General features: G+C 36.8%; 1 protein-coding gene across 1 annotated transcript in view; it reads left to right on the forward strand.

Annotated features, from left to right (window-relative positions):
• The window catches only part of LOC137296952 (protein DD3-3-like), a 28,669-nt gene that overhangs the window by 1,860 nt on the left and 12,421 nt on the right, over positions 1 to 14,388 (forward strand). Inside the window, exon 3 of the mRNA XM_067828873.1 lies at positions 8,336 to 8,416. Within this exon, the coding sequence (XP_067684974.1) occupies positions 8,336 to 8,416 (81 nt within the window). The remainder of the gene's footprint in view (positions 1 to 8,335; positions 8,417 to 14,388) is intronic.

Below are 14,388 nucleotides of genomic sequence, written 5' to 3' on the forward strand. Positions count from 1 at the left end.
AACAAGCGAAGAAGATTATAATGTTTTGAAAATGTATCTACTCTCGACATGGTTTCTGCTTCCCAGCACAGCATCTTTAGCTTTGGAGGTACTCCCCTAATTAGCTCTCCCAGGAAAAACAAAATTTACATTGAATCCTTCCTGGGATGACTCTGAGAAAACTCAATGTCTAGTCAGTTGACACTTATAGTATGTCTGCCTGCCTGTCTACTAAAGACAATATGCATTGCACAACTTCAATCATTGACCACATGCAACACCTATCAGGCTGAAAGGCCATAAACAAAGAGATGGCTAAGCGTATTGGCAAATGAACCAGTGGACAATGAAAAAGCTTCGTTGGACTTCAGCGCACAATCACCGGCTCTCACTGGGTTCGGTATTGCGGCTGTTTCGTTTCAAGGGAGGTAAACCCAAGTACAAAATTTTGGACTTTTGGTTTGCGATTATACGCTTATAATTTTGTTTATTTGTTTTTTCTTTTATCAGCAATGCATTTTATGTATCATGAATAAGTGATAACGGTGTTTTAATTATGTTTGATTTTTGGAATCAACGTGATCACTCCCCCGTTTCACAAAAAGATCATAGCTCTTATATGGTCATAACTCCCATACTTCAACATAAACTTACGACTGTCGTAGCACTATGATCACTTTGAGGAACGGGGCCCAGATTGTATTAGAAGCCTCTTTTTACGGGCATAGTCAGCTCTTATGATGAGCATAGTCAGCTCTAATGATGAGCATAATCAGCTCTACTGATGAGCATAGTCAGCTCTACTGATGAGCATAGTCACCTCTAATGATGAGCATAGTCAGTTCTTGTGATGAGCATAGTGTTACGAGTGTGTATTTTCTGTATATTTTGTTCTTAATTTAGTAATAATTTTTATTGGATCACAATACTTAGTGTTTTGAATGGTAAATATTATGGGTCACATTTCGTTTTAATATCTGGTCAACACTTTTAGCATTCTGGCATTCCAGAATTTATCTGCTCCTAGTTTTCGATGTTTACTTTCGGGAGACTTATTCTAGGGCATTCTACAGTGTTGACGATGTTCGTTTGTGCCTGAACTTTCGGAAAATGACTTTAGTAAATATATATAAGGGCTGGTTACAGTGCAGAGGGTGACACTCATACTCATTCACATTACTGCCAACGCTTGAAATCCTGTCAACGCCTGAATCTACATTATCTGCTGTCGCACCGATCATAGTCACCTCTAATGATGAGCATATTCACCTCTAATGATGAGCGTAGTCACCTCTTATGATGAGCGTACTCACCTCTAATGATGAGCATAGTCACCTCTAATGATGAGCAGTCAGCTCTTATGATGAGCATAGTCAGCTCTTATGATGAGCATAGTCACCTCTAATGATGAGCATAGTCAGCTCTTATGATGAGCATAATCAGCTCTTATGATGAGCATAGTCACCACCTCTCACGATGAGCATAGTCACCTCAAGTGATGAGCATAGTCAGCTCTTATGATGACCATAGTCAGCTCTTATGATAGCATAGTCACCTCTAATGATGAGCATAGTCAGGTCTAATGATGAGCATAGTCAGCTCTACTGATGAGCATAGTCAGGTCTAATGATGAGCATAGTCAGCTCTTATGATGAGCATAGTCAGGTCTAATGATGAGCATAGTCACCTCTAATGATGAGCATAGTCACCTCTAATGATGAGCATAGTCATCTCTAATGATGAGCATAGTCACCCCTAATGATGAGCATAGTCAGCTCTTATGATGAGCATAGTCACCTCTACTGATGAGCATAGTCACCTCTAATGATGAGCATAGTCAGCTCTACTGATGAGCATAGTCAGCTTTTATGATGAGCATAGTCAGGTCTAATGATGAGCATAGTCAACTCTAATGATTAGCATAGTCAGCTCTTATGATGAGCATAATCAGCTCTTATGATGAGCATAGTCACCACCTCTCACGATGAGCATAGTCAGCTCTTATGATGAGCATAGTCAGCTCTAATGATGAGCATAGTCAGCTCTACTGATGAGCATAGTCAGCTTTTATGATGAGCATAGTCAGGTCTAATGATGAGCATAGTCAACTCTACTGATGAGCATAGTCAGCTCTAATGATGAGCATAGTCACCCCTAATGATGGGCATAGTCAGCTCTTATGATGAGCATAGTCACCTCTTATGATGAGCATAGTCAGCTCTAATGATGAGCATAGTCACCTCTAATGATGAGCATAGTCACCCCAATGATGAGCATAGTCAGCTCTTATGATGAGCATAGTCACCTCTAATGATGAGCATAGTCAGCTCTTATGATGAGCATAGTCAGCTCTAATGATGAGCATAGTCACCTCTAATGATGAGCATAGTCAGCTCTTATGATGAGCATAGTCAGCTCTTATGATGAGCATAGTCAGCTCTAATGATGAGCATAGTCAGGTCTAATGATGAGCATAGTCAGCTCTTATGATGAGCATAGTCAGCTCTTATGATGAGCATAGTCAGGTCTAATGATGAGCATAGTCAGCTCTAATGATGAGCATAGTCACCACCTCTCACGATGAGCATAGTCACCTCTAATGATGAGCATAGTCAGCTCTTATGATGAGCATAGTCAGCTCTAATGATGAGCATAGTCACCTCTAATGATGAGCATAGTCAGGTCTAATGATGAGCATAGTCAGCTCTTATGATGAGCATAGTCACCACCTCTCACGATGAGCATAGTCAGCTCTAATGATGAGCATAGTCACCTCTAATGATGAGCATAGTCAGCTCTTATGATGAGCATAGTCACCTCTAATGATGAGCATAGTCAGCTCTTATGATGAGCATAGTCAGCTCTACTGATGAGCATAGTCAGCTCTAATGATGAGCATAGTCAGCTCTTATGATGAGCATAGTCAGCTCTTATGATGAGCATAGTCAGCTCTACTGATGAGCATAGTCACCTCTTATGAGCATAGTCAGGTCTAATGATGAGCATAGTCACCTCTAATGATGAGCATAGTCACCACCTCTCATGATGAGCATAGTCAGCTCTTATGATGAGCATAGTCAGCTCTACTGATGAGCATAGTCAGGTCTAATGATGAGCATAGTCAGGTCTAATGATGAGCATAGTCAGCTCTTATGATGAGCATAGTCACCTCTACTGATGAGCATGGTCACCTCTACTGATGAGCATGGTCACCTCCTCCTCAATCTGTCCTTATTGCATTCATATTTGAATTATACAAAATATTTAGACAGTAATTATATATATACAATATTTTGTTTTGAAAATTATTTCATATGATTGCCTAACAGTTCTAAATTCATAATCAGTTACAAGTATTATCAGACTGCAGGAGCATGCACTTCATGTCAAGGGAGTGGACTGTTCCTGTTAATTAGGTGGTTGAACACTGGCTGACATTTGTACAGATGGGATGCAGAGCACGACTACTGGTACAGCAATTATGCCAGATATGTGCTAAGCTAGTGCTGTTACCAGCAGCTATGGAAAAATCGAAAAAAAAGACACACTGAACATGAAAACATGCAGTCTGAAATGTGCAAAATGTTTCATTGTGAGATACACTACTTTGTGTCAGAGCTAAGTTGCAAGCATTTTTTTATTGTTTTAGGAGTATTTGGTAATATTTGGTGATTGAATTCAGTATTTTTCTGAAAAAGTAGAATGGCTATTTCATTTAAGTAAGAAACTCTACCAGAACTGCTTTTGGACTTATTTGGTTCTTTATTGTAGTAATAACAAATTATCATTGGCACATGTTTCCTATTAAAAAGGACATTTGAAATATCTTGTGGTTAGAGGATCCTAAGATCCTGTGTACACATAAACTATATTCTCTTAAAAGTAAATTGTTTACTTTTAATATTCAATATGTGTTTTTTACAAAGATATTTCAGTATTGATATGAAATAAAGCATGTCATGTAATTGCTTTGACATTTAAATGATACTTTCTGCAAAGCAAAATGTAATACATATCAAACAATATCGCTTAAATTATAATAATAGTGGCATAAGAGGACATGGCAAATTAGAACAAGATGGGCTACTGTATGGCTTGAATATTTTCCTGTTTACACAAGTGAGAGAGTCTAGTTTTATGCCACACTCAGTAATATTCCAGCTATATGGCGGCGGTCTGTAAATAATCGAGTCTCAACAGCATGAGTATCGATCTACACAATTTTGAACCGATGACATGTGTCAATCAAACCTGACCACCCGATCCTGTTTGTCACTTCTTACGACAAGCATAGTCGCCTTTTATGGCAAGCATGGGTTGCTAAAGGCCTGTTTTATCCCGGACCTTTAATAGGTCCTTTTGGTATATCTTCTTAGATAAGCAACAAACCACTTCAAAGTAAGAGAAGTCCTTTAAAGATATTCACACTTAATAGATTCTTGTGCCCAAGAATAATGAATTGAATTTTGAAGGATAACGGTTTGATTTACTGAATGCATCCGTTAGTCGTAACAGCACTATCTTTCACCCAAATCTATTCCTAGTAACAAATTCACCCCAACAGTATTTCAAAGCTTCAGCCACCTGTGCTTAGTCACACTTACGAAAAATAATGTGTGTCACCCCATGACAGAAAACTAGCCAGTAGTAATGCTCCACAATACACCCGGCTACACCTGGGTACATTATTTACATTATCAACGGGTAGACATGACTATTATATGTCTATCCTGGCTGTTCTTTTGACAGGCCCATATTGTGTGCAGAGGCCATTAAAAAGGGTTATGGTAGGCAATTACCTTGGTGACAACACGAGACTACACTTGACTGCTTGTAATTTTACGGTATTATGGGCTTGCCGATAATGTCATTGTGCCTTAGTCATACTTGAAAAGTGTCGTGACAGCCAAGATGAATTGCTTTGCTCAATGTGATAGTTGTTGGGTGAAATTTGACAATTTCGTACTGCTTTGATCTCATTATATTTTGTAGTCCACCATATTCATTTAGGTCAAGGGTCCCGTACTTTGAGTGAGTGAGTGAGTGAGTGAGTGAGTATGGTTTTATCTCCTTTTAGCAATATTCCAGCAATATCATGTTGGGGGACACCAGAAATAGGTTTCCCATAATGTACCGATGTGTAGAATTGAACATGGGTCTTCAGCGTGACAAGCCAATGCTTTGACCATTAGGTTACCCCACCGCCCACCACCGGGTATCTTTTAAGACTATACGCAACAAGCTGAACATGATTTCAGATATTGTGCTGTGATGACTGATGTTGAGTAAGCCCAAACCTCTTTTTTAAACACCAATGAAGGTTATACCTTTTTGAGAATGTTTTCTTTGTTGCCCGTTTTTCACTGGAAGAATTGGCCAGTACTTAGAGAATTTATTAAGAGTTACTTCTTCAAATTATACACAACTATTAAATTTGATTTCAGCTATGGAGTGAAAAAAATTGTCACATGCCCATGAACCCTTAACATTTTTTAGTACAACTGCCTGTTTTCTCTGTAACAAATTTGTAATACCCAGAATAATATGGACTGTATAAATGTATACATTTTAGACTTGGTACAAGGGGCTTACAGACTGTTCCAGAAGTTAATCAGGGAGCAGTCATAGAGTAGGGTGTTTATTGTGGTGAATATGGTATATTGAACAGGTTATCAATAGTTATAAATTAAAAAAATATTCCAGCAATATTCCAGCAATATTCCAGCTATATGGCAGCGGTCTGTAAATAAATAACTGATTAGCCGATCCCGTTAGTTGTCTCTTATGACAAGCATGGGTTAATGAAGACCAATTCTTAGTAAACATGCATCTGCACCATTCACAGATTAGTTAGAAGGACGTGGACCCTTTTGTTGTGTTTATAGTTTGTTGTTCATAGTCAGGGATAATGGTAGTTCAAATGAGCAACAGTGCTATCATACACTTTGTCCATCCAGTACTCACGCAACAGTCTGGACAAAACAAGGAACTTATCTGTATATATACATAGTGCTCCAGTACATAGACATATTGTAAATATTTGTTTGACATGCTTTTAAATCTCATGATTTTGAATCAGCCAGGATGTTAATTTCAAACTTGAAAATATATGTGAACGTTCGAGAGAGATAGCTAGATGGAGATTATGGGGCTAAGCCCAGAATGACAAACCAGAGGTTTGTGAAACATCTCAGTGTAATTAGCCATTAATATAACATTTGATTCAAGTGTATCAATGTATTTGTCAGATTCACTAATTTATTGCAGTATTCTCAAACAGTGATAATGATCCTAAACAAAGAATCACACTATGTTGGGTTTTTTTCTCTAATTATTGTTATCTGCATCTATTATCATGTCAATATGCTTGTCATGTAAGTTAACTTCCTGTTGCCATGACAACAGCTTCCCCAACATGGAGGATGTTGACCTTAAAACTGTTTTTCCTCTTTTTCATGATGGTACTGCAAAACCTGGAAAAGGAAGCAAGTAGACAGTTTGAAATATTTGCATATTTTCTTTGAGAATCACATTCTGTGCTGAAATTGTGTGCCAGTTGTTCTTGCCAACTTGAGAAATGACGTTTGTGTAATTAGCCTAAACTAATCATGATCATCAATCATCACTATGGGATAATACTGATAGCCTAGTGCTTAAAGCATTAACTTTTCAATTCCCCTCCTGGGTACAATATGTGAATCCCATTTCTGCTGTACCCCTCATTATATGGCTTGAATGTTTTTAAGAGTGGTATAAACACTGACTCTCTCAGTAATTGATATTGAAGTTCGTGTTGTAGGGATGGGTTTCTTTTGTTTGTTTTGTTTTCATTCTCCTTTTTCTTCATCTTCTTGGAGGTGGGTGATAAGCCTAGTCGTTAACGTGTTCACTCGTCGGGTTCAATTCCCTACATGGGTACATAATGTGAAGCTTATTTCTGATATCTCTCACCATGATGTTGCTGGAATATTGCTAATAGCGACGAAAAACCCAGCTCACTCACTCCCCCTTCATCCTTCACTCCTGCCAATAATACCATGACACATGAGAGTACGACCATACATGAATGCTTGTAGCTTCTGTCGTAATGACTAGTCGAGTCCCGCTCAACGCAAACTGCGACATTTGATCAACAACGTGACCAATTTTATTATACATTAAACCCCAGTGACATGAACATGACCACCTTCCATGGAACTGACACCAGAGTCGTGACCTCTAAGAGTGACATAACTGACCTACAATTACACTATCTGTATCTTCTTACAGTCCTCTGTACAGTCATGGCTGCTTAACTGAGCAAGTTATTCAGTAAATGCGTCATACTGTGCTCTGTTTATATTAGCTGTAACTGTACACGTCTGCTTTCGGTGAAGGTCATTACAGTAATTAACATTATCCAGCTGCTCAGTATTCATCTTCGTCATGATGTTATTTTGGAAGGGTGTTGTGTCATTATTTGAATTTCAATTGTGAAACTTGACTGTATTGATGATGCTTCAATTACAAATCATCATCGTCGTCGTCGTCACCACCACCACCATCATCATCATCATCATCATCATCATCATCATCATCATCATCATTATTATAATGTAGATAACAAGATAGGAAAAGAGTCCTTCTTGTAGTAACAAAAAAAACTCAAAAACAAAATTTAACAAATCCGCTAACCTCTGAAGAACTTTAGTGAATCTTATGTCATGTGTGGAGACCGGAAGCATATTTGTTCACTTGAACAAAATGATTGTTTTGATTTAAGGTGCATCTAATATGTGATGTTAAGGCCAATTTTAGAGTATTCTAGAAAGGATAGTTTTAATGTTTTAAAAATGAGCAGTGCTTGGGCCCAAAATGATTTTCATAGGATATGCAGAAAACTCATTGCTCACAGTTAGATTTTCACTTAAGGGTTGAAAAACTTAACCATTGAACATGTCTGACAATTTTCATTCCAACATGATTGGGTTTTTCATGACTTGTGTCAGTTGTTCAAGTATGTCTTCTCATATCCCTTCTTTTAAAGGGTAATAATTCTGTTTAAGTTCCTGGTTATGTCAGTTTAAGTATGCATCACACAGATCTTACAGATCTTTTATGTCTTGGATGGTCTTTTTGAGGAAGGTCTTAATCGGGATCTGAATGTTGTAGTGTTTAAGTTTAAGTTAAGCTTAAATTTATAGATTAAAATTCAATATGTGATTGTGAAAATGCATTCAGATTAATATAACTGAATTGATTAAAAAAATAACACTGTCCAATGCTTCAATGTTTCAAAACTGATAGAAACATATTTCTTAAATGTTTTTTTAATGTTTTGTTTTATTTAATTGTTTTTGATTTATTATTGTTACAGAACAACAACCGTGGGGGCTACAATGTGGGTGACGCCACAGACACACCCTATGGCACTGATGAAGGAAAACAGTACCGTATGGTAAGTATACACCAGTGTGCTAACACCAAATCTCATCTCACCATTGACTTGTGTCAGTTAAATAAACTGATTGACATGTCACAACTCAGAGACTATGTCTGACACACCTGACTAAAGCCAACATAATTGCCTCCCTTAGCACCATACGATCAAGTGATCATGGCACTCATAATGTTTTTGGGGGGTTGAACCTGGAAAAGAAAATGTCCCTGGGAGTAAAAATTAAATGTCACATTGTGGTTTTTTTTGGGAAAAGAGTTCTCATCCTGCATCCCCTGACTGTAATAATGTGAAAAATTCATATGCATGTGCTTGCTCCCTCCCTTCCTTCATCACTCACTCTCACTGTCATACTCTCCATTCTCTTTCTCATACTCTCTCACACTCACTCTCACACACTTTCTCTCATTCTCTCTTTCTCGCACACTCTCTCGCTTTCTCTCACTTTCTCACACTCACTGATAACTTCAGGATGCTACTGCTTAGCAGAAGGGGAATTCCCTCCCCTGTAATTTGGATTCTAAACATTCCATGAATGAAGAAACTAATCTACTTTCAAAAGCGTGGTTCCTGTTCCCTCATACTGACATGTGACCTTTTCAGCAAATCAGAACGACGGAATTACAATGAATTCACAAACCTGAATTCTAATCATACTGAAAAGAGTAAAGAATGAATTTCGAGATAAAAAGTTCACAAGGTATGTGCGAATGTCCACTTTTGCAAATTTGGTAAGCTGTGTTCTGATTGGTCAATCACAAAGGGTACCTGACGCGACCTCCCATAAGGTTTTGTTAGACTCAGTAGTGGAGTGTAACGAAAAGTACTGAGGATAAGTTTACTGATTACACGTGTGCTTTATAGGGACTCTAGAGTCGTGCATCTCATATTTTGATTTTGTATTTTATTTATTTTTCCAATTTTAATGCAGTTTACACTTACATAATTTTTGTTGAATTTCTCTCTGAATATAGTGTTATAGGGGATGAAGTCCCCACTTTTCCACAAACAGAATTGATTGAGTTTCTACATGTTTTCATGGTGTGCATCACATACCTTGTTCATCCAGTTTCTTAATTTTGTCACTTCTACAGGTGTTTGAACTTAGCTGAATTTGGTTCTATTCATCTGATTCATCCCATACAACAGGGGGTGTACTCTTATCCACTTCCCCTAAAAATCCACTGCTCACAGCTCAGTTTGCTTAATGTCTTTTATAGAGACTCTAAATGTGTGCATCTCATATTTTGTTTTGAGACATTTGAACTTAGATAAATTTTGTTGAATTTGTCTCTGATGATAGTGAAATAGAGGATTAAGTCTATCCCCTTCACCACAAAAACTGCTCAAGAGAATTGATTAAGCTAATGCATATGTTTCATTGGGACTTGAAAGGTGTGCAATATTCTCATAGCTGTGTAGATGTTTATTGAACTTGTTCATGAATTTTGTTCAATTATTGATCTTCATATAATAATAGGTTGTGTTATCTAAGCCCTCACACACTGTTTTTAGTGTTTTCAAGTACTTCATTGGGACCATGAATGTCTTAACTTTTAACCTGCCATATTAAATATGTTCCAGAATATGTCCAAACTTACCACTTTAGCTTCTACAGTGATCTATTGCTTTCACTTGGCTCCACAGTGATACTGCTGTTGCTAGTTTATTTACTCTTGTACCAATTGATCCTTCCTGATATAGGTTAAATTGTACTGTGGTAAGTTCATTGTGACATACTTTTACAAATAAGTATTTACCTTGGACACATTGATTATATCTATTTTTATAATCAACCATGATATTTATCTAGCATGAATTAATCACCAGAGCACACTTAGTGTGGGGAACTCTTCCTAGCGGTGGGGGAATCCATGTTTCTCGACACAATTTTTTCTTTTTACTGTTTTTCTTTTTACTTAAAATGATATAATTATAAAATGTAAAAAACTCAATATTTCAGTGATATAATTGTATAACAAACAAGAGGTTTATCACGATAGTGTTGCTTCTAACCTAATACTTTGGATGACACTGTCTTAAGGGGTCTGCAAACTGAAACAAACATTATAGATAGGTTATATATCATGTGACAAAGAAAAAGTAATATAGTTAAGATTTTCAGTTTTGCATATCTCACTTTCAAAAATATCAGACCAGTTCAAATGATAAACACTTTAGGAAAATATCATAAATATTAAATTCTGGTGGCCATGAATAATGAACAAATAATGAAGGGGTAATGCCTGATGCATGAAATACGCAAGTGTATTGTAACAACCTTTTAGTTAACCACCATTTCTAACTCTTTGCATCAGGAAGTAAGTGAGTCGCCAATGGTGCTATGACCTCTGCGTGGCTTCCTGTCTGTCAAGCATGGTGTCGAAGTAGCACGAGCCACTGACCTCCATACAACACAACCGGGATATACGCAATTTGTGTCCCTGACACCGACAGGCTTCATCCTTCATTTCCTACTTTGATACCATGGTTACGAGTTGGTACTGTAAGGGAATAAAAATGTTCTGAAGGCAGTCTGTGCATTCTATTTCTTAATGGTGTTATACACATTATATTCTAACAAGGGAATATTTATTTACAGGTATTTTGTTTGTCATTGTAAATTGACATGTCACCAATTTAATTTCTAAGATCTACATGAATTGGGATTTTCTGTTGAAATATTTTAATTTTTTTATCAACTTTACTTCCTTGTTTTAAATAATTTCTAGGTCAGTATGGCGCATGTAACACATATTACAAGCATAGTCAGGATTGTCTTGATTCAGTATTAATTAAGGTTGGTATATAACTGGGAGTGAGTTTAGTTTTGCGCCTCTTTTAGCAATGGTTCATATGAGGACATCAGATATGGGTTTCACATATTCAACCCATCTCAGGAATCTTACCTAAGGTCTTCCCAGCTTTATCCACTAGCCTAACCCACCATGCCTAATTTATAAGATGTAGTAATAAAAGAATGATTTTTATTAACGTATTCAATCAAAAATAAACAAAAATTTGATTTTATCAAAATAGAGGCCACTGTAGATGAACCTAGTTTGATCTTAATGAATTAAGGATAGGGAAATTGTCCAGCGAAGATGCTGTAGTTTATTTTCATCCATGTGAGAGGATAATCATGATAGCGTCCTACTTTGCCAGACGATATGAGAGATGACTTCATACCCTTCATCCTATGTTATGAGTGTCAAGTAGGTGTGTATACATGCATGAACAACTTCCACACCATATATGGCCATTGTTCATATGTTGTAATGTAATCATGCTTGTGTAGGATTGTAGGAAAGTTTCAGGACTGCACTCAAGTGTAAAATATGATGTATGTCCAACATGCTTGCACTGGTCACCCCTACTTACATACAGTAGGATATTGTGGTTTAAATACCAAAAAATTCTGTTATGTACTTATAATATCAGGTATGGAATGTATCATGATATTGTCCCTTCAATGTTAGGTCCTTTGATATTCTGTTTCTGGTATTGTGTGTCGTGACGTCATGGGTTATCTTTGTGTGATCAGTGACCTGTGAACATAATTCATGGAGGAAGAAAAGGAACAGGTAGTGTTTATGAAATAATAAATATATATGTCAGACTCGTATGGTCTTTGAGTCATTTCCCAAAATAGATTACAAGCAGTGATATTTAAGTTTTTGACTTCAACAGTTTATACACTTTATTGTGTTTTTAGGAAATATCATTTTTAGTCTAATCATTTGCTCTGTCAGTAAGCTCTAACTTTTAAGATAATGTTAAGGTATAAATAATTAATTTGGAATATAAACTTAAATTGAAAATATCATTGTCAGTATTTCAGCTGAGGTCAGGATATTTTATGAAAAAGAACAGTAGGGTTGACTATTGAGGGGAAACAAAGGGTTGACTATCGAGGGGAAACAAAGGGTTGACTATTGAGGGGAAACAACTATTGTGATGGCGATAAACTATTGCAACATACTGTTGCGATAACCTAGTGCAATTAACTGTTGCAATAGTTTTTCTCTCCTTGAATTGTGTCATTCCCCTAATGGAAGTACAGTTTATTTTAAATAAAAACAAGCTGAAGTAGTGTCACTCTCTTTTAATAGCTGACAAAAGGGTGTAGACTAAGTCAAAATCCAAGTGAACAATTCAGCTACTTCCTGCATTTTGAACTGCACAATTATCAACAGAAGTCATCACTAAACTATCGATAGTCACACATACTATTGATGCATCAATAGATTTTGATTACCACCATTGATTAATTGTTATCAGACTCTCAACAGTTGCGATCCATCGATAGTTGGGTGTATCATTACAGCTCTAAAGAACAGCATTTTATATTTTTTCAGTTTTTTTATAATAACAAGCTCTCACAATAATAACATTTTTTCTATAAAATGGATAAATGGATGGCATGAATTAACATAATCATAATGCCATTTAACTAATAGACCTTATCTTCAACATTGTACCATCCATCGATAAGGCTGTTGTAAGTTATTGAGAGATTTTCTTCCCAGCACACATCCCTCCTTATCTCCACTAAGATTTTAGAAGGCTCCTCATGATAGCCTGATTAAAAATTTCATCTGAGACATCATCCAATAGAGGTGCCCTCCAATATTCATGCAGAGAGGAATCCTATTGAAGTTAAACAGACATTACTGAAATTTAGTGAGTGAGTGATTTGAGTTTTATGCTGCACTCAGCAATATTCCAGCTATATGGCAGCGGTCTGTAAATAATTGAGTCTGCACCAGACAATCCAGTGATCAACAACATGATCATCAATCTGCGCAACCGATGACGTGTCAACCAAGCCTGACCACCTGATCCCGTTAGTCACCTGTTACAACGAGCATATTTGCCTTTAATGGTAAGCATGGTTTGCTGAAGGCCTATTCTACCCCAGACCTTAACGGGTCACTGAACTTTCATATTAAAGAAATGTGTGAATAGACTTCAGTTGAGAGCTGCCTAGTAGCACTTACAAAGAGAAGTACTGAAGGTAAACAAAATATGACTCATGTTAGAGTTAAGTAAAGGAAGGTAAAGGGTACGCTGTTTCTTGAATGACAATAATCTCTGAAAAAAAAACTGTGAACGTGAAGGTAGAAAGTATAATACCTATAATATATTATAACTGGGGTATTATATTGGCAGGAAATCCGCAAAAACACAGCATTATAACCATGGGCTTTATGTATAACCACAGTGCTCTGTACTCAATGTCAAAAAGTGTAATACTCAGGAACAAAGACCAATACTCAGGAACAAACACCAATATTCAGGAACAAACACCAATACTCAGGAACAAAGACCAATACTCAGGAACAAAGACCAATACTCAGGAACAAACACCAATGCTCAGGAACAAACACCAATACTCAAGGTTCTAAGAGCGATACTCAAAGGACAAAGATCAATGCGTAAAGGGCAAAGAACAGTGCTCAAAGCTTGTCATATTCAAGGTATAAAAACTAAGACTAAAGGCAGGTGTATAGTAATGGGGCAATGGTACGCCATGCACAGTTCAGTACTTATCGTAGTACACAGCTCTGGGTTCAGTACAATTCGGTTCAGTTCATTAGAAGATAATTTCACTTGGATAAATGTTTACATGGAAAGGCACTGTTGGATTTCAGTTGAAGTTCTGAGAAGAAATCTTTGAATTGGGACCCAAATGAAAGTGCCTTTACACAATCTCGTTCATACTATTGAAATAGCATGAGTTATTGAATATAAATAGCAATAGAAATGTTAGAAACAGTAAATACATGAAGATTTTATCTAGAATTAAAATTACGTGGAATATTTGTGATGACATTCGGAAAGTAATGTTCATAAGATGAGTAAGATGATGTTTTTGGTACAAATGCTGAATGTATCATATTTTCAGCGTGAATTTTGGTGTACTGAACCGGAAACAAAATACAGTGGTATAAATACACTGTGGTATACCG

This window comes from Haliotis asinina, chromosome 9 (assembly GCF_037392515.1).
Source record: "Haliotis asinina isolate JCU_RB_2024 chromosome 9, JCU_Hal_asi_v2, whole genome shotgun sequence".
Lineage (NCBI taxonomy): Eukaryota > Metazoa > Mollusca > Gastropoda > Lepetellida > Haliotidae > Haliotis > Haliotis asinina.